Consider the following 25,721-nt stretch of genomic DNA (forward strand, 5'->3'; position numbering starts at 1 on the left):
CGTCGTTATGGCTTCAGGCTTGTCTGGACATGAATTCGGTGGACTGCCAAGTGATGTTGCCCTTCTCCTGCAGTCCATCCTCCTCCTTTCGAAAGAATGAAGGATATATGTGGCAGCCTGGGAGCCGCCTTGTTATAAGGATACTTCTGTAGGAAGTTAAATTACTCTCCTGCTTAGAGCATACCGATGGAACATTCTTCCTTTATGGTGTCTCATGCTACAGTCATTTTTAAGATATTCCATTTTCCGGTAGACCTCATGGCCACCGCAATGTCTATCTATACTCTGTTCACTTTAACTTGACGTAAAATTGCCATCCTCCCACCTTGAGTGATGATTGATAACGATTAATTCATTTTGAATATGGTGCTAGTCACGAAGAATATTATGGTAGTGATGTAGTGCTGTAACATTGTCTTATTCTGCCACTAAGCAATGGGAGGTATGCTTCAAGAGGACGAAAATCTCCGACTACGTAAAGAGCATAAACTATACCACTGGCAGGGCAAAATGAAACCTCTCACCTTTCTACCTTACCAGTAGGAATGGCATTCACTACCTATGTCATAGTTTACTTTTCCTCTTCATAAATCCTCGACACCTTCTCTTTCATAAATAACAATGACATTCCTTCATTTCTTTTCCTCTCCTCATCACTTCTTCTCGACTTTTTATCATCCAGTAGTGTTTCTTGCCGCTTCTATATTTTTCTTTGTACTATGTAGCTACCCATCCTCATCGGGAGGGGGGGGGGGTTGTTAGGGAGTTATAAGGACGTTTGTATAATATTGCAGAAGAGCCACTCGGCTGCACCTGTGCCACCGCGTGAAAGCGTCACTCCAGTACCAAAGCACATGGAGTGATGAGGCGAAGATGAGGAAGTGGATGTCCAGGCACAGGCACAAGAATCTTCCCAAAGTTTTATGAATACATAGCGGAAAAATCGAAGCATCTTAAACACGCACTGGTAGAGACAGGGTTTTCACTGTATTTCGCAGTTGTAAAAATTCTTCAGACAGAGCTGGGAAGATAACTGTTTCTGTTAACTGTACAATGGTTTGTTAGTTGATGTAACAACAGGTGCGGTGTTGAGTTTCATTTAATATAGGTTCCGGTAATGTTATGTAAAACGTCAGTCAAAAGTCAGGATACAGAAGGAAGTACTATTTTATGTATATACTTGGCAATGTTTGAGATTTTTTTTTTTTTAATAGTGCTCATGTTCCCATGGCACTCCCAGTTTCATACAGTCCTATGGCATTAACTGGGATAGATTGCCTCCCCTATTATTCTAGTAGGCGAGCCTTTCATGTAATGTGGTAATGACCCTTGTAACTAGACTTTTGACTCACCCTGTATATTAGTCGGCGGAGGTGATTAGGCCACATTCAAAGGATGGATGACCAGCGCTGGTTAAGGAAATATTTAAAGTTCCATTTCCCATGTAAATCTGAGTCTTCACCATTTTTCATTAAATCGTTACCCTTACTTTTTCCATTCAGCAAGCGGAACTGACTAGTGTTAGGCCTTTCATGGTCGTTTAGCGTGTACCTAAGCATATTTTTACGTAAAAAGCCGGACGATCTTATTCTACGGAGTGAGTCATGGGATCTTGTGTGTTAATACTGTCACCATCAACCTTATCATGGTTGAGATATGTCTTATATAATGTTCTAGCAAACGCCAGACGAATTTATTTAGCGTGAGTGTTAGTGTTGGTACCAGTAACCATCTCATTTGTAAGACAATTCTGTTACTGTGTTCCAGAAAACTACATACGGTTTTATCCCTTTGAAAGATTCATAATAGCTTGAGTGTTAAATTGTTTTCCAGGAATGCGTTTGGCCCTTCAGCCTGGGTGTGGGTATGCAGAGCAACTCCCCTCTCAAGCCAAGGATTGACCAAATCATGAATTATATAACGCAGAGCGGCCTCGTGGACTACTGGTTCAAGGATTCACTTCGAATCACCACACAGGTAAGATTTTTCATCTAATTTGACACTCAACTCAATGTTTACAATTATTAGTGTAAATATATTAAGTGAATGTAGTACAAAAGAAAAGGAGAGAGAGGCCATAAGGGTACATGCGAAGTAGGCTACAGATAACAGGAAGCCTGTTGGACCATGACGATGTTGTCTCTTGTAGAAAAGGCAAGTTCTACTACGATCAAACCAACATGCAAGAGAAAAGGCTAGAAAAGGGGAAAGCTCTCATTCACCTACCACATCATCTAGTTAAATCAGCACGAGAAAAAAAAAAAAACGTGTTTGCTAAGCAGAGCATGAAGGAAAATTACATAGACGAGGCAGAAGAGAAACGACTATGTAATACGTAATCTGTATTCTACACATATATAAAGGAGAAGAACATACATTGTCCTAGAATGTCCTCATTAAGCAAACATTCCACACACACACACACACACATATATATATATATATATATATATATATATATATATATATATATATATATATATATATATATATATATATATATACAAAATAAAGGTAAAGGTGGGAGCATACGCCATGAGGAGCTCATCTCCGTAACATAGGCCTTTGAGCCTGTCGCGGATTATTCACTCAACAACCTAGGATACAAGGCCACTGCATCATCCAAGTCACCATAGTTACCTCGCCTAGGTGTTACGCTAGGTACTCATTTTACCTACCAACCCACAAAGGGTGGAAGAACACCTGAGTCAAGTGACCCCAGCTGCCCGCACCAGGATTCGAACCTTGGCGTTAATGGGCCGGCAGCTTCGCAGTCAGGAATGCTAACTACACAGTTACCGCGGGGAAATAGAGGAACTCAGCTAATTTTAAGGCTTAGCTTAATTTTAAGACTTAACCTAATTTTAAACTTATCAATAGTTTTTGCACTAACTACCCTTGCTGGTGGCCTATCCATTACTCCACTATGCAAACATTAAAATAATTTTTCCCTGTATTAGTGTTGCATCTCTAGCTTTTGAGTTCCAGTCCATTATTATTGATCACAATATCAAAGTGTATTTCGAATAAAGTATCATGTCTAACAGCTTAAAATTTGTTGAGAATATTAAGTGCTTGCATTAGAACTCCTCTGGTCATCCCATTATAAGGGAAAACTTATTTAATTTCTATGTTCACTCTTCGTAAATTTCGCAGTTGTGCGATCTTTTGAGGGGCTCTTCGTTGGACTCTCTCGAATCTGTCACCGTCTATCATACGATCCAAGGACCACTTGGGAACATTCTAGGTGTGGTCTAACTAATGTCTGATAAAGCTTAGAAGTTACATCGGGCGTATTATGATAAAACTCTCTTGCATTAAAGCCAAGGATTTAGTTTCCCTTTTTATTGGTTGCTATACAATATTTCGAGTTTTTGAGGTTGTTACTGATAATAACTCCTAAATTCTTCTCGTCCTTTGCCTCCTTGAGTGGGGTATCGAACATGTGATATTCATATATAATGTTTTTGTCTCTAAAGTGCATAAAATTACATTTATCAGCATTAAATTTCATTGGCCATTTACACCCCAGCTTATTATCTTATCTAGTTCGTTCTGTAAAGATTTACAGTCTGCTTTCGTAATTGCTTTACATCCAATTTTCGTGTAACCAGAAAATTTCGATATCTTGGAAACGAGTCTAATTTGAAAATCACTGATTTTAAATAGTGAACAGAACTAGTCTAGAACTGACCTTTGGGGAGCTCCGCTTGTTATTTCTAGCCAGTCTGATGATTCGCCATTCATCACCACTCGCTGCGTGCGATTCTTTAACCAATCACCAATCCATGAAAATTATTTGTTAGAGAGGCCGTGAGCTTTTAGTGTTTCTAGCAGTCTTCAGTAGGAAACCTTATCAAATGCTCTCTGGATATCAAGGTAGATGACATACGACGGCATTTTTGCGTTCCAGTTATCGTATCTGTTTGTAGAAAAGTCAAATATGTTGGTAAGGCAAGATCTACTATTACGAAACCGTTGCTGATTATCTGTTATAGGATTATGCTAATGAAGGAACCTGGAAATTTTACCTCTGACAACTTTTCCAAAAAATTCAGAGTACTGAGGTCTGGCTTTTTGGACGGTAATATGTGGCGCGTTTCTTGGCACCCTTTTTAAAGATCGGTGATATATTAGAGACCTTCCTTTGTTTTGGCACTCGACATTCAGTTAGCGATTTATTGAATATGTTAATTATAGGAATGATAGTGCCCCTCCCTGTAAAACAATTAACTCTAAGCCCTTGGCCACCCCGTCTGGGATACATGGCGTCTGGCGATGAATGAATGAAACTAGCTGTCTTAATCATTCACGCAGTATGCGAGGAGATGTTTTGCTTTGATGAGTTAACTAATTTGGGTCGAATTTCTGAGGATAATTTAACAACTCATGCCCTGTGCCTTCGTTGAATAACTTATTATTTTTTCGTCCCGTGGAAACCGATTCAGGAATGGAAATTTTGCTCTATTTTATTTTGAGATTCGTTCAGTATCATTATATATTGTGGGCGTGATCGCTTTCTGTGTTTATTATAGGGCCTATGTTTTTTACTATATTATTACTTCTCATGAAATGAAGCAAATATTTTAGAGTTTGGCTTTATTTTACATGAAATTTTCTCGTAGTCTCCTTTCGTTCTCTGGATAATTTTAGTACACTGTCGCTGCAGTTTAAAATATCGGTACTGTCATCGTGATTTGTATTTTTTACCCGTTCTTCTCTCGCGACCAATGATTCCTTCAGTATCTTTTGACATAGCTTACTTGTACAAGGCAGTTTATTAGGGTGATTATTTCTTTTACTAATTCTCATTATTTTTTCTGATCGACACAGTCTGTTGGTGTTGGCAATTGTTATCGAAACCACTTTTCCACCACTGACTCCACCCAATCCCGACCATTTTAGGACATTTTTTTTTTTTGGCTCAAACCTTCGCTTTTGGTGAGAAACATCGAAAATTCATAGAGAAATCGCTCACCTGAGGTTTAAAATACTCGATACAGGTAGGAGTACCTCCTTACCTTACTGGGTTTTCTATCAGGCTGGCACCAAAGAAAACGAGTTCTATGGGAGGATAACTATTTTACACCACTCATAAACGGTATTTATTTATTTACTTGGTACGAATTTATATGTAGCATGAGAGTATATTGGTTTTCAAGCAGTAATATAGGCATTATAAGCATTGTTTCAATCACTAATACCTGACCTTTTTTTGCCATATTACCTGATCATCATTTCTAACTGTTTCTTCCTCTGATGCTATGTAAAGTTTGTCCTCCACATTGTCATTGATTGGGGAATCACTCTGGCCCTGAATTTCGTACCGTGGCATGACATGGCTATACTGGCCAGGTCACTGATAACAGGTGAATTGCTGAGACAATGGCATGCAGGGGGGGGGAGGAGGTCACGCTGGGTAAGGCATTGTCCCTGCCTGGCATCTTGTAGAGGAAGGTGTCACGTGTATAAGTACCAAAAATCACTCGCAAAAATTGAAAATTGTGCAAATTAGGGACCTTGCACTTTTTTCGTGTTTATGTACGTCAACGGGATTGGCAGTGACAAAACGTGTGGACGTTAAAGAACGTCGATGGGACGCCGCGGGTTAAACAGTCAATGGCCGTGGGTCCCGAAATTGTCGGGACCCCGTTGCCAGCCCTGGCACAATTTTTTTTTCAAATTTCGAAAAAAAAAAATATATATATATATATTCTAAATTGGAGAGAAACATCTGGCGCACCTGGCAATGGAATATTTATCTTCCTAAACCCATCCTATGCCTTGCAATGATTCACTAATGGAGAAAAAAAAAATGACCGCGTACACGTCGGTGAAAAGTAAGCAGAGCAGCGAAAAATATTGCACAAAAAAAAAAAATCCATGTTTTCAATTAAATAATATTTCATTGGTGCTGACATGGTTAAAAATAAGTAGACGTATAGTACAAACAAAATCATCACATATTATAGATGGTTTGATAAAATAAAAAAGGATAATTTTTCACATTGTTTTAAGTTTATAGAGTTGATGCAAGTATCGAGTTGTTTCTGTTATTTGGGATGTTTAGTCCGTGTCTAAAGAGAGGAGAGAGATGGTATTTTTAGACTCTAACCAGATAATGGTCCTCCTTTGCATGTACAGTCGGGGAAAGTTCTGCATTACCCACTTCTAGAAGCACTGGTGTGAGACAGGTGAGTGTGAAGCGGCAGCCAGACCTCATGTGTCTGGTACCTGTGTGTGGAGGAGGGATCAGAGGGAGGCGGGGGATTGGGGGCAGAGGAGTATTTAGTGACAGGTTGGGAATCACGAATAAGTCTGCAATGTATGACTTGGACGGTGTGTTAATTTAGTAAGGATAGATAATTGTATTATGCTAGCATTTTATTTAAAAACATATGTAGATGTCTGTAGAGTTAATGTTGTCAGGAAAGATATGGAAGTTTGCTGGATTCGAACAGAGGTTTGAATACTTTCATTCCATCTCGACTTTAACATGAGACGTTTCGCCAGGAGATATCCGTAACGATACAGCACATATTTATATTTTGTGTTGATTCAAAAACAAAGCCACTATATATATATATATATATATATATATATATATATATATATATATATATATATATATATATATATATATATATATATATATATATATATATATATATATATATATTTATATATATATATATATATTTATATATATATATATATATTTATATATATATATATATATATATATATATATATATATATATATATATATATATATACTGTATATATCCGTCATCGAATCCTACATTGCCTCATGAGGAGCGTAGGACCCCGGGGCTAGGCAAGTTGGTGTTGACATTTAAGATGAGAGTGACCAACCTCATTCATCCCTGAGTGGCATTACGTGAGCAATAAACCCCAACCATCCCTTGGATTAAAACCTTCACCGGCTCATTCCGAGTGGAACGCCATAATTACACACTAAACCAACAGGCGCCAAAATTTGGTTATATGGTTACCAACCAGCGTAGTAAATGGTTCCCTGGTGTACAGGAAACCATTTGGCTTGTCACTCGGTGTAAAGTTACCCACAGGCAGAAGGAAGAGGAAAGAATGAAGGAAAGAAAGATGGAAGAGGGAGTGTAAAGTCACCCGTAGGCAGAAGGACGAGGAAAGAATGTAGGAAAGGCAGAAGAGGATGGAAGGAAACAAGGATGAAGGAAAGGACAGACACCAGAGAGCAGCACTACATCGAATGAGTGGATGGTGAGCGCCCCCACCTATCAACAATATATATATATATATATATATATATATATATATATATATATATATATATATATATATTATATATATATATATATATATATATATATATATATATATATATATATATATATATATATATATATATATATATATATATATATATATTTATTCCGCCATCCGCCTAGCGGCTCATAGCCGCGAAGCTTATAGGTCCCTACCCGGGGGTTCCGTACTTCATTAACTTTTGAAAAGTCCCAGTTCTGTCCTATACTGAGGACACTGGGCTCCAATGGGATATATATATATATATATATATATATATATATATATATATATATATATGTGTGTGTGTGTGTGTGTGTGTGTGTGTGTGTGTGTGTGTTAATGCTAATAAGTTTGTTTAATTGTTTTTCCTCTGTTCTCCCACTATAAACATTCACCTGCAAACACTTCCAGTGTTATTCTGGTAATTATTCATCTCGAACTTCGAGTCTAGGTAGTGTGTAAAAATAATAAAAGAAGAATACTGTAAATGATCGATTAACGGACGTTTCGTTTTACTTTAGACAGAATGACATCTGAAGTTCTAATTATATCAGTCTCTATAAATATCATTCATATCAAACATTACGAAACTAAGGCAAAGAAGCATAACTTTGACAGTAAACATGTATTATATAATGCAGTAATGTAGACAGACTTAGATAAGAGTGTAATACCATTCAAACAATATACCGCGTTTACACTTTGAGAATACGTCGGACGCATTATCACTGGCCATTGATACTGTGACGTGAGCAACTCTCCAAACCCTCCCACCCCCGGCCACCCTCCCTCCCACTCACAGTTACCAGACTTGTGAGGTCTGGCTGCTCTTCGTGACTATTCATCGACCACCAATACTCCGAACAGTGGGTAATGTGGAACTTTCCCTGACTGTACAAAACCTCAGCAGCTAAAATTCGACGAGACCTGCAATTAGCACCTCGCACGTGGGGATTAGCATCAAGGGAAGGGAAAGTTTTCCAACCATCTATACACCATGTGAACACGCAAACGTTGGTGAAATTCTTGTGCAAAGCAAGAAATATGTCAAGTGATCTAAATCAGTACAAAACCTTTCAACCTATAGGTAGAAATACTTAAATTTTGACTTTTTTCTCATATATTGTTTTATTTCAGTTTATTCATGTACTGGTTTCTAATCGTACTCTGGGTAGTATTGTGTGTGTAGCCAGGGAAGGGAATGATGATATTTTCTGTCTGCTTCGAGGTGATGGGTGTGGCTGTGTGTGTGTTTAGGCAAGTTTCTCACAGTCAGAAAACGAAAATGCAAAAGATTAGCACGGTTGACTGGGGACGGAGCTGTAGGGAATTATGAGATAAGCTAATTATAGCTAATTCTCCTGCAGTTACAAGAGAAACCAAAGAGGGTAACATTACTAGGAAAAAAATAATAGCCCAAAGGAAATGACTGAAGAAAAAAAATACTTCTCAGGCTTGTTGGGTGTGTAAATTGTGATCTATGAATTTGCGGCGTGCGAGAGGGATGCTTATCTCTCTACTCTCCATTCCCAGGTCCTAATAAACTCTAAGCAATCGCTGTCCGGGAAACACGCTGACTTTCTTTTCTTGACTTACTTTTCCTTACTTACACCATCACTTACTTCAATCGTACACTACCGCAATTTCTTGGTTATACTTACATTTTCACAACCAAAATCCTAATTATATACATACAGTAGTTCCCTAGACAATATTTTGTTACTGAGTTGCAAGTTCTCCCTTCCACACTCAATACTACTTCACTATGGAATGGTACTTAGAGAAGCAAGAAGGGCAGAGAGGCACCTGGCATCCGTGACGCTTGCACTGTGCCACAAAAGCCAATGTTCCTGGTGAGCAGGTGCAATGTCAGTTCTGGAGAGGTGTACCAATTATCTCTGTAAAGAGTACGTGACTTCTAGCCACATAATCTTCCATTATTTGTTTCACTATAGCGTCAGAAATGCCAAGACGATCGTTATGGGGAATTTCAGTCATTGCCCAGGTGCAAATTATCATGTCCAAGACAACACCTGTATAATAATCACACAGTTATATCTTTATGCCAAAACACTGACGTTCCGATGGGATGTACTGTCTGAAAGAAAAACGGCCACAAAATAACATGAGTGACTCGTCAATCACAACCTTATGAAAAGCACCCATAGTTTTTTTTTTTTTTTTTTTTTTGAGGTTCTCCAAAACTCGACTGATCTTGTGCAAACTGTCTGTAGGGTCCGAGTTAGTGTTGCCTGAAAAATGAAGGAAGTGTAGGAAGCATGTTTCTTCACCAAAGGCATCAACATCATCACCACCAAGAATGCATGCAAGGCACTGTTCCGTCAGTCCAAAACCGTGTCCTGTAGGTCCCTTCTTGTTCTTTGTTAGCAGTTGTCTGGTGGAGAAAGCAGTTCAACTCCATCGTGATCAGTTATTAAGTGCTCATCAAAGAGTAACAGTGAAACTTGGCACTGAACAGTTGGCTGTCAGTCCTTTTGTGTTTCATACACATGTAACGGTCCCTGGTCTGAAACCAGTGGTTCGTGTCTATGCGTAGGCTGCTTGTGAGGAGGAAGCCTGTACCTCTGACTGCTACGTGGAATGCCTTTTGAGGTAGGCACATTTGGTGGCAGATTTTCGCGCCCGCCATGATGGCCGAGAGGTTGCCATGGTTCCTGGTGTTGAGGAGGATGGACCTGATGCTGGCTCATGTGGTGCAACAGTGTAGGATGGAGAGAGGGTGCAGGAGGTGAAAGTTTTTTTTTTTTTTTTTTTTAATGCGAGGAAGAAGGAAACAAAGGCCACGAGCCCGCAATAACAGTTCCCTCCAAGAGAAAAACAAAATACAATAGAGAGCCAAATTCAAGGTGATGGTGGTGCCCTGCAGAAGGAACATGTGGGGTGCTCCTGCACCTGCAGCACATCTTGCGGCAATGTACTAGTCTCCTCCTCATCTTTTGTGGCAGTAAGTAATTGCCTTGCCTTCTTTTTTTAGGAGATGGCGCAGCAATCTTGTGATGAGAAGGAGGTGGACCTATATTGCCACTGTCATCAGTCATCATCATCATCGTCCTCTGGTGGTGTTTCATACCACTTGTCAGTGTCCTCAACAGATATATCATCATGGCTACTCCCACGCTCCTCATCTAAGCTAATTTCGTCAGTGTAACTCTCCCCACTCCTAGGAAGCCCATATTTCAGGGTTTGTAAAAACTTTGCACGTGCGCTAAGGGCAGCGGTGCAAGAGTGTGGTGGCATTGAGGGTAACGAGAATCAGATGTCCACTCATCATTGTGTCACACGCTGAACTGAGAGCTTGGGTGCTAAGCTCGGGAACAGTGTTGTCACACTTTTGGATGGGAAATATCGTACCGGCTCTTCAAAATTATTGTTTTTTTCGGTGGAATTATCGTACACTATTAAATTCACTTTTATAGTGTTTAATAATCTGATTATTTTAAAACTATCGCCGATACCTTGGTGTATTTCCTGAAAACTTACCCATTACAATAAATCTACATCAGTACCTTAATTTTGTAAGGTACTGTCGTATACTTTGGTGTATATTTATCACTTTACTTTGTTTCAGACTAATTAGGGCACACCATGAAAATCGCATAATAATATTATAATATAATCATGTCTTTTATTACAAAAATAATGTTACAAGAAATAGCCTTTGTGTCACTCTAGAAAATCAGTCTGATTAGCAGCAGAATGCAGTCCATAAAACTTTAACAAATAACTCTTAGAAATAAGCTTCCTCTTACAGATGATAACTCACCAAGACAATAAAAGAAGTATTTTCAGTGATCACCATTATATTAGCCCTTAAGATCACACATCTGTCAAATTGTGCAACAACTATGCATGATTAGCTATGCGTGCTACAAACTGTATTGCCATGCTAGCTTTCAACCCGAAATTATCGTACAAACCGTACGATAATAGAAAATGGTATGTACACGTACCAAAGGTAGTATTATCAGACATATACGATAATTATCGTACATTTCGCAACACTGCTTGAGAGGGTGGGGTAGCTCAGTGTCTCAGACGTTCGTTCACTTCCCAAAGTTCTTAGCAGTTTTTTACAGGTCGTGCTGCATCGACACTGCTGGCCACAGCTTGGTAATGCGTCGTTTGATGTCCGTGGCAATTTAGGGGTTAAAGTGCTGGTCTTACAGTTTCTGCCACTTTCCAGTCTGATGATGTTATAATCAGTGTTGTTTACTTTTTCACCAACTTCACACAGATTTAGTAGATAACTGTCTTTTGGAAGGGCAAGGGAGAGTATTATATTATAACATGTTGGTGTATTCACTACGTGACCTAAATATGCACCGTCTTTCATTTCAAACAACCAGTTCCTTTCTTTACTGCACACGAGTATTTCCAAATAAATTTTCAGATTATTGAATCCCCCACAAATATCCCCGTCTTTTTTTATGACTATTTTGTCATACAGTAATTTCTCATGTATTGTACACTACCTCTCCCAACGTGGGTGGTGTGAATACCAAGCCGAAAAGAAATGCTTTATTTCTCGCTGTGAAAATATCGACATACAAAGAAATGTACGTTTGAACATCCAATATAGTGATCTGTATTACATTTGAGATTTTTATATATGTTAGAACTCCCAGCCAGTTATGTTCAGTCGCAATTTTTCAGAAATTTTATATTGTAGTGATATTTCTCCAGTTAGATGCTAGGCACGAGGGTTTAACCATGATTTTGTAAACATAATTATGTTGGGATTATCGGTATCGGTACTTAAGTATTTTTTCTCAATTTGAAATAATACTTCTCGCACTCATGTACAGTCAGGGAAAGTTCCGCATTACCCACCTCCCGAAGCACTGGTGTGAGACGGGTGAATGTAGCAGCAGCCAGACCTCACGTGTCTGGCAACTGTCAGTGTGGAGGAAGTGCAGGCGGGGGATAGGGGGCAGAGGAGGGTTTAGAGATAGATTGGGAATCACGTGCAGGTCCGCAGTGTATGACTTGGACGGTATGTTGCAGTTAATTTAGTTAAGATAGATGGCAATATAATGCTAGAATATTATGAAAAAATAGAGCTAGTGTTGTCAGGAGAGTTATGGAAGTTTGCTTGATTCATTTAACATGAGACGTTTCCCCAGGAGATATTCATAACGATATACTTTTATATTTTGTGTTGACTCGAAAACAAAACCAATGTATTTCTCTCTCTCTCTCTCTCTCTCTCTCTGCACACACACACACACACACACACACATATACATATATATATATATATATATATATATATATATATATATATATATATATATATATATATATATATATATATATATATATATATATATATATATATATATATATATATATATATATATATATATATATATATATATATATATACTGTATATATATATGTGTGTGTGTGTGTGTGTGTGTGTGTGTGTGTGTGTTAATTCGTATACATTTTTATTTATCCTATGTCCTCCCACTGTAAGCAGCAGCCTGTAAAGATTTTCAGCGTTATTCTGGTAGTTGTTCATCTCCAACTTAGTCAAGGGTAGTGTGCAATAATAATACTAAAAAATATATATGAGCGATTATCAGGTTCCTCGTTTTCCTTTAGACAGAATGACATGGGAAGTCCTAATTATAAGATCAGTCTCTGTAACCATCATTCCTATCAACCAGTACAAAACGAAGACAAGGAAGCATACCTTTGACAGTAAACATGTATTGAAACTGAGTTGAGCAACCCTCCAAACCCTCTCACCCCTGGCCACTCTCCCGCTAACTCACAGTTACCAGACATGTGGGGTCTGGCTGCTGCTTCATTACTATTCGTCGACCACCAATGCTCCGAACAGTGGGTAATGCGGAACTTTCCGTGACTGTACATAATACTCCTAGTACGAGAGAGAGAGAGAGTTCACTCCTCCAGCCCAATGATGTCCTTTCCAAATGATTACATTCTGCTTAGACGACTGTAACTTTATGGTTGCCACAATAAGTAGAGAAAAAAAATCAAATGGAATAGTAAAGAGACAAAACTGTTATGCTACACGGTTAAATTAATGTGAACACACACACACACACACACACACGACACGAGAGAGAGAGAGAGAGAGAGAGAGGGTGGGAGGTGGAGCCTCCAGCAACTCCCACACAGTCATTTTCCATCAAATTTTACACACACTTCCGGATGCGCTAGCAAACGTTGCATGGAAAACTTCGTTAAATACTATTCATTTTGAGAGAGGGGTGGGTTTAGAGGGTTAACCCTTCCATGGCCGTGCCTTAAGAAATTGACGGACCTCTTGGCTGCCGCCAGGACCATTTTTGCACGTTTCTAAGATCAGATTTTTACCCTTCACCTGACAGTCAGAGGAGGGTGTTGTTATCACTGGGATCAACAGGTGTCTGCCCATAGAGCTGGGTCGAAGGGCGGCTGGCCAGGCATAGAGATTTTGTTTCTGGGCCAGAACTCAGAATGTATTAACTACAGAATTATGCAGTTTCACACAGTTATGTCCTGTGGTTAACTGGTGACTATTGATTGGTCGAATGTTGTGTCTTAAGTAGTTTTTTTTTTTTTTTTTTTAAGAAAAAAGTGAAAATTAAAAAAAAATCTGATTTTAATGCATTCAGTGCAAGGAATCTGAAGGATTCAGGTTATGAGTCCTCAAGGTGATCTTCTTACGCCCTCTTTAACCCTTGTAAGGTAACCCTACAACTCCAATAACATGTCAGGTAACCCGGGGTCTGCCAGACTCCAGTCTTCAGAAAATCACCAAAAACACTTACAACACCTTTATTCAAACAATCACTCATACACAATTTCTGTAGCCCTTTTCCTTCAATTTGGTGCAAAATGTATGAAAATACAAGTGACGAAGTATTGTAAGGAAAATTAAAATGAAAAATTGACAAACTTTATACCAACTGAAATTAGTGGCTGCCATACCAAAACTGATATGTTCCACCAGTTTTCTATCAATGCCTGTGGCCAATGTATCTTTAAGAAGAAAGAGGAGCACATGTCATAATAAATAACTTTTGATATGGAAGATAAATATGGGGAAAAGAAATCACAGGTTAGGTAACCTGGGGTCCAAAGGCTCTTTAACATGAAACTAGTGCCAGATCCCAAACTGATCCCATCACTTCCCTAAACTAGTCTGCTAGTCAGGAAGGTGGAGGGAAAACCAGATTCCAAGACCTTATACTAATATATGAAAAACACTAAGAAAAATAGCATGGGGTCCAATAGATCTCAGGTTACCTTACAAGGGTTAAAAGCAAAGACTGGGAGGGGTGAGGTCCATTATGTACTTGGTTAGGAGCGCAGGGAGGTGCGGGCTATGTGCTTGATCAGAGGAAGGGTTGCAATAGCATAGCATTAGCTGTGTTTTTTATTTACCAAAGTGAAGAGAATTGGCTACCTCCCCTGGCAATGTAATTTTCATCTTCCTAAACCCATCCTGTCATTCATAACTAATCGTAAAAAAAAAAAATTGCAGAATCACTGCAGACGCTCCTGTGAAAACTAAGCAAATGTGCCACACTAGGAAATACCCATATTTTCGCCAAAAAAGATCAGTGTTACTGAAATCGTTTGGAGTGCAATGGCCCAGCCCACCTGCAAAGCAGGAGCAAGAGGTCAGAGAATATATATATATATATATATATATATATATATATATATATATATATACAGTATATATATATTATATATATATATCAAGTAACTTGATGACTAATGATTTGGATATAAAAGGAAGGTAGAAAGAGCATATTGAATCTATTCTAAATAGACCAATCCCAGCTGAAAAGGACATTTTGCCAGCCGAGAGAGATTTGCAGATAGAAACAAGGGATATAACCTTGGAAGAGGTAGCAAAATCTATAATGGAGTTAAAGAAATTTAAGGCTCCATTTTCCAGAGGAGTGGAAAAACAGAGGGATTATAAAAATACCAAAAAAGGGAGATTTAAGTTTGTGTGGAAATTGGAGGGGGATAACTTTGACACCCGTAGTTGCAAAAGTCCTTTCCAAAATCTTGTTGAACAGAACAGAGCCAGTACTTGAAAAAAAATTAAAGAGATGAACAAGCGGGACTTAGAAAGAGTCGAGGTTGTAATGATCAAATTTTTATTGTAAGGCATCTAATGCAACAAATTAATGAGACGAAAATGCCACTTAGTATGTGTTTTGTTGATTTTGAAAAGGCGTTTGATAGTGTTTCACGTGGAGGTACGTTGAAAATTATACGATTCTATGGTATACCAGAAAAGTTTGAAAATATTATTAGAAACCTGCATGAAGGTACTTTTTGTAAGGTAATGGTGGGTGGTTCTTTGAGTGATCCATTTGAAGTTAAGTCACGAGTGATTCAAGGAGAAGTTCTTTTGCCGTTGCTGTTTGTTTTTATTATGGATTATGAGAAAGGTTGTAAGGAGAACAGGTGCAGGATTTAACTGGAGCGATAATAAGAGGCTGATGGATTTGGACTATGCTGATGATATTGTACTGATTTGCAGAAGTATTTACGAGATGCAGAGGGTGCTTGATTGTCTGGTGGAGGAAGGAGAAAAAGTTGGATTGGTAATAAATTATGGAAAGACTGAAATTCTTAATATGAACGTGGAGAACGAAATCGATTGTGTAAGTGGAAATAATGTGGTGAAGAATGTAGAAAATTTTAAATATCTGGGAACGATTGTTTCATCTAATGGATCATTAAACAATGAAATTGAGGACAGGATTAAACAGGCTTGGCGAGCTGTTGGAATGTTGAAATCTGTTTTGAATAATAATATGCTTTCTGTGCATACTAAAGTAAAAATTTACAAGTCCATGGATAGACCAATTTTAATTAATGGGCATGAGTCATGGTACAGTACAATTGCAACAGATCAGAAAGTATTAGTATTTCTGAGTAAAATACTGAGAAGAGTTCTTGGGGTAAAGTGGCAAGACAGAGTTACAAATGAAAGAGTAAGGGATATTGCAAGGGTGGAACCAGTTGATGAATATGTGAGACTATCTTGCTGGAAATGGCTAGGGCACATGTATAGAAAAGAAGGCAATTTAATACAGGATGTGCCACAGTGGACTGCTAGAGGAAGAAGAGGAAGAGGTAGACCGAGGGAAACCTGGTTGAGGAAAATGAAAAGAGAAGCGGAAGATGAGTGCTGGTGGGACCTGAAGGAGATGACAAAAGACAAATATTGGTGGAGAGAGTTCATCGACACCCTATGCATCCCGTGGGGTGCTACAGGAAATGATTGATTGATTGATTGATATTTATATGCCTCTGTGGTACAGTGGTTGTGTATGCGTTTTCGTACACGGGAGAACCAAGGTTCGAACCCCACCAGGGTAAAAAACTTTGGGAGTGTTCTCCCGGGCATGTACTGCCTTGGCGGATATAAGGAGTGCTATGGTTGAACCATCATTGTGTACTATAAAGTATGCTTGCATCCAGTCGGCTTGAGCGGGCCAATTACACTTGGTTCACAGACTGCACACACATCCAAAGCCACCCCAACATTACAATTACACTTACAAGCACTTCTCATCCCACATACAATCTCTTCCAGACAGCCTAAGCCACTTGGTCGAGATACATAGGCTGTATCATCCTCTCTTCAGTCGGGATAGGCCGGTCCTGCAGTGGACACTATATATATATATATATATATATATATATATATAATACAATTAGAGAGAGAGAGAGTAAAAGTCCATTAATCCAAATACAGCAATCCCTCTAATATCCGAACGCCCAATATCCAAACATCCCCACTAACAGGACATAATCATCCCAGAATCCAATATTCCCAAAATGGGCCAAAAACCGCAAACAAATCTAAAGAAATCTTACTTTTTTCCCTCCCGTAATTTGAAATTGCCGTGTGGCGCCGAACAGCTGTTATACCATGGTCCCTTCACCCCTTCCTTCCTCCCCCTCCCCCCTCCCCTGTCAGGGTTGCCATTTGGTATTTTTCATCACCAAGTGTGGGCCAATTTGGTAATGAAAAATTCGTTTGGTAATGAATCAGAGTAATGCATTACCACATGGATTTTTCACACGTATGAGGATACACAGGATGGAGATGGTGGATTGTTTGCTCTCTGTGATTAATCTGCTAACCTACATAGCATGAAAATAATCAACATGGTGTTAATTATAAGGAGAGTGATTACATGTATTTCCACTTGTATATATAATTAGTGAAGAATAAATGCTAGGTTTACGAATTTGGTAATGAAAAGTTAAATTTGTTAATGAATGTTGAGGAGATTGGTAATGTGGCCGTTGCGATCTGGCAACTGTTACCCTGCAATCATCAACAGTCACAGCCAAACTCCGATTGAGAGCAGATGCTTATAGCAGTGCAAGCCACAGGTGCTTGTTTTTTGTGAATAAACAGTGAATAAACTGCAATATCTCGCCACAAGAACACACGGGAATTTACAGTGTTGTGCAGTGTTAAGAAATTAGAATTTAGAGTGCAGAGGATTAACTGTGGACTGCAAGCTGGCGGTTCAAACCAGTCCAGGAGCCAGGGACTCATAAGTACCCAGAATACTTAATACTGTATAAATTCACCTCTAAAACCTCATATTATGGTTCTTTTGCATTTATTTCAGTCTTTTATGTCCCTAATTGGTGTGATTTGGGTCTTAAATAGGTGCAATGCATGTCCAGAGTGAGTTGTATAGGTGTTTTTCTGAGTTAGGGTCCATAAGTACAAATCCAGGAGGCTGGGGCCCAATATCCGGACAGGATCACTATCCGGACATGCCTTTGGCTCTATTAAATCGGATATTGGAGGGACTACTGATAATCTGAAAATCCCAATAATCTGAAGTTTTGAAGAAGACTGACAAAAACTCCAAAAGCAAAAAAAAATAATCAAAATAAAAAAAATTCAAACTGGCCACGAAATGTGCTGAAGTGCCGAGCGTTGTGGTCATGGAAGTTTCGTGGAAGGAAGCTTCTGTATACTTTGGTAAACTTGTGCATTTCACTGAACAAAATAACCATTACAATGGGGCTGAGGTGATCAATTTCCATATCTTGCAAAACGAGTTCTACAAGAAGCACGTGCAGGCTGTCAGGCAGGCTGATATCCATGACTGGCTGAAGTGCATGAGCAACCAGGCAGGTAAGTCCACTGATTGTTTCGTGACAATTCGCCATCAAGTCAACTCGCCGTCACAACAATAACAAGCCAATTTGCTATCAGGACAGTTTGCACCCTGGACATTTCCCCATTGTTCTATAAATATACTTCATATTGAGTAATTGATACTTTAATAACTAATTTTCAAGGGACTCTATCAAAGTCTATGTTCATTCAATAGGGTAGGCTTTGGATATCATTTATAAGTGCACTTTTAGACAATAATTAGGTTGTTTCTGCCTCATATAGTTGATTTTGAATCTTATTCTAGCATCACCCATAGCTGTCTTCATTAATTTCCACTGGTACTACAACATCCCGGGTATATTTTAAAATGACTTTGAAGAGGTTTAAGTATTAAAATACTAGTGTACATGCTAAATAAACTGATATGTAGATAAACGACGGTGAATCGTATTGATGGGGAATCATCCATATTTTGACAGCAAATTGTCTGACAGCAAATTGTGCTTTTACAATACGTGCATATTATTATTAACCCTGAACTTTCTCTCTACTTGGATTTACCTGCCTACAACTGCTGTTTTCAACACTATGCATTACTGGTGAGTTAAACAACTCATAACATTTAATTTACCAATTACAGTTCGTGTCTTCAGTAATACATTGTTAAGTAAAAAATTTGTGTACCGTAATACGTAATGTTAATATGTGTCATATTGTATTATGAATGAATGAAAAGTAATCTATTCGGTAAAATTTCAGTTTAAACATGAAATTGCCTTAGGGGTCGCACCCAAAAATCTGAAAAATCTGAAAATCCAAATGATTCTCGGTCCACTTCCATTCAGATTAACCCACCGACTCCCAATGATGTATATATACGTCCACAAGTTTTGTCACTTTGACTCCCATTGACATATATAAACATGCAGCAATTGCAAGGTCCCTAAATTGCACAATTGTCATATTTCGCTCATGATTTTTGGTATGTATACACGAGACACATTTCCTCTACATGATGGCAGGCAGGGTCAATGCCTTACCCAGCATGACCTCCCCCCCCGCACGCCACTGTCTCGACAATTCACCTGTTACCAGTGACCTGGCTAGTAAAGACATGTCGTGCCACGGTACGAAATTCAAGGCCAGAGTGATTCCCCAATCGATGACAATGTGGAGGACAAAGTTTATGTAGCATTAGAGGAAGAAACAGTCAGAAATGATGATCAGGTAATGTCGCCAAAAAAGGTTGGGTATGTTGATCTGTTTGGTGAGTGAAACAATGCTTATATTGCCTATATTACTGTGTGAAAACCAATATACTGTCATACTACATATAAATTCGTACCAAATAAATAAATACCGTTTATGAGTGGTGTGGAATAGTTACCCTTCCATAGATTTCGTTTTCTTTGAAGCCAGCCTGATAGAAAACACAGTAAGTATTCTAAACCTTAGGTGAGTGATTTCTCTATGAATTTCCGATGTATCGCACCAAAGGCAGAGGTTTAAACCAAAAATTTAATTTTCCAAAATTGGTCGGGATTGGGGGGGGGGGGTCAGTGGCGGATAATCAGTCGGGACCGGGCGGGTTAATGGACTTTTATTCTGTCTCTCTCTCTCTCTCTCTCTCTCTCTCTCTATATATATATATATATATATATATATATATATATATATATATATATATATATATATATATATATATATATATATATATATATATATATATATCAGCCGTTGAGGTACACTGCTGGACCAGCCTATCCATACAGAAACAGGGATGATACAGCCAATTTATCTCTACCCAGTGGCTTAGGCTGTCAGGTAGAGACTGTATGTAGGGTGAGAAGTGCTTGTGACTGTAATTGTGATGTTGGAGTGACTTTGGGTGTGTGTGTTGTCTGTGAACCAAGTGTAATCGACCCGACTTAACCCCAGGTGACGACCATAGTCGATCTAGCAAAACATGCTCTTCACCCCTGGTGACAACCATAGTCGATCTAGCAAATTTTGAAAAACCGAGGGTGTTTTCCTCCCCTCTGCCACCTTCCACCCTAACAGTCAGAAGTTATCTTAGATAATAGTGCAGAGAGAGAGAGAGAGAGAGAGAGAGAGAGAGAGAGAGATAATAATGTGAAAAATCGAGTGTTTTGAGGTGTACACATGTCAGTATGGTGGTGACGTGATTTCCTCCCCTCAGCCACCCTCCACCATCACTCTGCCTGTCGCAATCAGTAAGATATCTTAGTGTGTTTTAGAAAATAAGAGAAACTGTTATCAAAAAGTGTCTGATATTATCGTAAGTTTATAAAGTAGGTACAGTAGCTCCCAAAAGTATCCTTAAAAAAAAGTACTATACGTTCTGACACAACGGACGATGTATCTGACACGTGTTGCGTGAAGCGGCAACAAAATTGGTAGACCTGCATGCTGGGGAGTGGTTGCCATACACCTACATATGCCCTGGGATTGTATATACCGTTTTCTTTCTAATGTAATACTAATCACTTTGTCATATGTAGATATATTTGATGTTATAATGATGACAAAGACTAGTTTTAACTTAGGCACGGTTACTCTTTCTATGGTTCACCAGTAATGCTTTCACGAGTGCCAGCACAAGGCTATCATCACTCTAGATAAATAGTACCGTATACAAGCTTTCCCAGAACTGGTATATTTTGAGAAAGTGTTTATATAATATCTGTGATTATGACTCGGAGATATATGACACCCAGTATAATGTGAACGGCACAAAAATATTAGAGAGACAGGTAGAGGTAAACGAAATGTAAAGACATTAAATTAACCTAACTGAAACTAATCCCCAGAGCAGCGTATAAACCCATGTCACTGATACACCAGCCATATTATGGAGGTGACATGCGCGATTCATTCTTATATTGGACATTATATGTAAAATAAATACAAGGTAAGATTGAACACACTCTGGGGACTCCTTTTATTCATTTAATAACCACTGTATCCACCGCCTGCATCCAGACCTCTGTTCAATCGACGCAACACCTATTATGAAGCTGTGCCATTCACGTAACGAAACACCACAATACCTTCCGAAACCGAGATATCGCCACATTCGGGTAGTATGTATAATAATGATGTGTGGTTAAAATTGTCCTACATGCAGATCCTATAGGCTATTATTAACCTCTGCATTGGTAATCTATTTGTAGTTGTGATAACGAAAGAAGTGTGATGGGTCTTTTTCTCATGCTGTTTAATAATCTGAGTTTCATTTATATTCAAGGGGGGCTGGGTGACTCAATGGTGTCGTGCGTAGCTCAAGACCATGAAGTAGAGAGTTCGCGCCCCACCTAGGTAGCTACTTAGCTGAAAGTTAGCGCTCTTATCACCCTATCAGGGCTATATGGCCTGATACAGGCCTAGCTCGGAGAATTCATTCCTTCATTTATATTCCAACATGACAACTCAGCCCATCCCAGTCAGTATTCGAACATGGCAACCCTGCCCGTTGCAGTTACTATGTTTCCCAAGATGCATTTATCACAATATAATGTGTGTAATGGGTTATAGTCTTTAACACAGAGGTATAAATATTACTGAACTGTCACCATTTACAAGTCGATGGATGTTTGCAGTCACACAGTGGCGTTGATGTGTTTATTAGCAGTACCACCAACGATACCTAACCATGCGTACCAACCGCACCGAGACGACAAGTGGCCAGGAATAATGTTTCATTCTGTTCATTTTGTCATTCTTCGCACCACACTTTAAAGATACTTTTGGGAGCTACTGTACATAAGATAGAAAAGTAAGATATCTTATAAAATAGTGTGTGTGTGTGTGTGTGTGTATATATATATATATATATATATATATATATATATATATATATATATAGATAGATAGATAGATAAATATAGATAGATAGATATAGATATATAAGCAATAATAAAGCGAAAAATATTGTGAAAAAGATTTGTGCCGTATGACGTACGAAAACGAAAAAAAAAGAAAAAAAGACCATGGCTCTTGTAAGTCATGTATTACTTATGCCCATAATAAAAAGGAAGATATTTTTGCTTGTTTGTCTGAATTCACCGCACACAAGGAATAAGCAAGAAGTGATGAGGAGCGTGGTACATCCAGACAGGTGGCAATAATGCTGAAAAAAGTGGATTTTGTTCATTTGTTTCCCCTCCTCCCCCATTGTTGATTGCCTGCCTACCGGTCTATTGATAACATCATCGCTTAGCCAAAGGCTTGTACTTTTATTTCCTTTTTAGTTTTTTACTTTAGGTTATTTTATTTTTGGCAAATATTTGAAAATCGACCAAAAATCGCTGATTATCTCACGCTGGGAGGGTATGCGGCAGAGCCTCGAGCCCGGGGTTAAGGGGTTAAGCCAATTGGGTGCAAGTATACCAGTATGCGACACTGGCTCAACCACAGCACCCCTGGTGTCCGCCAAAGTAGCAAGTGGCTCCATGAACGCTTCCCAAAGTTTTTATAACTCTGGCGGGAGGTGAACCCGAGTCCACCAGCGTGCGAAACGCACACTCTACCACTGTACCACAGAGGCTCATAATATATATATATATATATATATATACATATATATATATATATATATATATATACATATATATATATATATATATATACACCTCTGTTGTACAGTGGTAGAGTGTGCGTTTTCATACATGGGAGAACAAAGGTTCGCACCCCACCAGGATAAGAAACGTTGGGAGTGTTCTCCCGGCCATGTACTGCCTTGGTGGATATAAGGAGTGCTGTGGTTGAACCAGTGTCGTGTACTATAAAGTATACTTTCACCCATTCACCTTGCGTGGGCCGATTACACTTGGTTTACAGACTGCACACACATCCAAAGCCACTCAAACATTACAGTCACACTTACAAGCACTTCTCACCCTATGTACAATCTCTTCCAGACAGCCTAAGCCACTTGGTAGAGATACATAGGCTGTATCATCCCCATTTCAGTCGGGATAGGCCAGTCCTGCAATGGACACTCAAATGGCTGATATATATATATATATATATATATATATATATATATATATATATATATATATATATATATATATATATATATATACACACACACACAAGGCTGAAGACCAAGAGTGCTTCCGACTGCACCAAAGCCCTTTATCGCACAGAACTTTTCACTTTAAATAACCTTACAAACTGGAACATTGATTACTAACACTACATTAGTGAAGAACGTACTAATTTCAAACTGAAGATGTAGTTCAATACAGTTTCTCAAAAGACAAAACAAAAAGAGGACTCTGATGAATATACAATAATAATTAGATGTTACCTGGAGGAGTTGCAAGAAATATATATATATATATATTTTTCATTCCTGCCAACATAATGTTAGGAGTCACAACACGAGGTCAAGCAAGTAACCTCCCCAAACCGGTTTATGAAGGTTTATAGGATTGTGACAGAAAAGTATGTTACACATTTGAAGCACTTAAAATAATAGCTACTATTTCTTTATATTAAGCTAAGGAAATTTATCATTACCTAAACATAAAATGCATTTGTTCCATTAGCAAATTAGAATGCAGCGACCGGCTGCAGCCCATGAAGGTGCGGAAACCAGTACTGGAAGCGGGGTTATGACACTGGCTATTGACCACATGCAGGGAGTCTTCTACATCCTGGTTCTCTGCTACCTCTTCATATTCTTTGTATTCCTGGCAGAACTAGGCTGGGGCATTGTAAACAACAAAAAAGCCAGAACAATAGCATCCTAACATTTTACTCATATGACATTATTTCAGTTGTACGGATGTAAATGACAGTATATATGGTCCAAGTAGCATCCTTGAGCAATTATGTGAGGCAAAACTAATAGCTGTACTTGTATTGTACCTTTAAAATGAAGTTATAATAGACAATACTAATGCTTATTATTACGAAAGAGGACTCTTCCACTTGATTTATTTCCTCAGAAACCATCCATAACTGTGAAAATTTACGAAAAAAAAGTAAAACTGTTAAATAACATTGTGTTTTATATTGAAACCTGAGAACATGTGGAGAGGATGGAGGGTGAAAGACTGACGAAGAGAGTGTATGTGAGTGAGGTGGAGGGGGGAAGAGGGAGGGGGAAGCCGAGGATGAGATGGAGGGATGGGGTGGAGAGGTATATGAGAGAGGGGGGTGTGAGTTGGGAGCAGGGCAGTGAAATGGCAGGGGACAGGGCGACTTGGAGGCGATTTATTTGTGGCCACCCCAAACGGGATTGAGGCGTCTGGCAATAGATAGATAGATAGAACAAATAACTACTTTATCACACAGAAACAGTTCGCACACACTGACATGATACAGTCCCTTTAAAAAGGACTAGGAGAGTGCGAAACTCACACCCAACAACTGGTTTAAGGGCCGAATAATTTGAGTTTGCCCACTTCTTGACCTTCGATGAATTTTCTCCGAATCAAGTACTTCATTCTCATTTTAAAAGCTTACCCCTTTCACCAGCTTATGTTCAGATTATATATATAAGGTCAACGTTGCAATTATCTTTAGGAGCCAGGATATGATTAATTTGGGTTAGAGACCAGACTAAAGTCAAAGACATTACAGAAGTAATTAAATCGATCGAGCAAGAGGCTGACTGACTGAACTCCAAGAGATTGTAAGCGTAGCAGAGAAAGGCCAGACAGAAGTTGGAGAGATGAGATGGAGAAGAGTGCAGGAAAACATGGCAGAAATTGGCTCAGTCATGGAATTCGTGGAGAAGATTGGGGGAGGCCTTTCTTCAGCAGTTGACTTGCAATGGCTGATGATGATGTAGATGTAAATCTACCTCTCTATCCATAGCCCGACGCCCTAATCCCACAAAGGGTGGCCGCAGACGAAACGCCTCCAGGTCGCTCTGTCACCCACCACTTGACTACCCTCCCCCCAACTCACTCCCCCCTCCCTCATATACCTCTCAACTCCATCCCTCCACCTCATCCCTCCACCTCATCCTCGGTCTACCCCTCCCTCTCCCTCCCTCCACCTCACCTACATACACCCTCTTAGTCAGACTTTCATTCTCCATTCTCTGCACATGCCTAAAACCACCTCAGTTTATTGCTCCTAATCTTCGCACCCACATCCACATCCACCCCACAATGTTTCTTCACTTCTTCATTCGTCAACTTGTCCTTCCATGTCACTCCACATGCTCCTCTCAAGTAACTCATTACCACTGCTCTCATTCTTGACTTG

The 25,721-nt window shown here is 39.0% G+C and overlaps 1 protein-coding gene across 1 annotated transcript in view; it reads left to right on the plus strand.

The window, feature by feature from the left end:
- Positions 1–2,636, plus strand: part of LOC145397280 (putative glutamate receptor) — a 286,711-nt gene extending 284,075 nt beyond the window's left edge. The window contains exons 11-12 of the mRNA XM_080270477.1: positions 1,834–1,977; positions 2,562–2,636. Coding sequence (XP_080126603.1) covers positions 1,834–1,977; positions 2,562–2,636 — 219 coding nt within the window. The remainder of the gene's footprint in view (positions 1–1,833; positions 1,978–2,561) is intronic.
- The last annotated feature ends 23,085 nt before the right edge of the window (positions 2,637–25,721 follow it).

This window comes from Coenobita brevimanus, chromosome 40 (genome assembly GCF_032717465.1).
Source record: "Coenobita brevimanus isolate Jiangsu-jjx chromosome 40, ASM3271746v2, whole genome shotgun sequence".
NCBI classification, from domain to species: domain Eukaryota; kingdom Metazoa; phylum Arthropoda; class Malacostraca; order Decapoda; family Coenobitidae; genus Coenobita; species Coenobita brevimanus.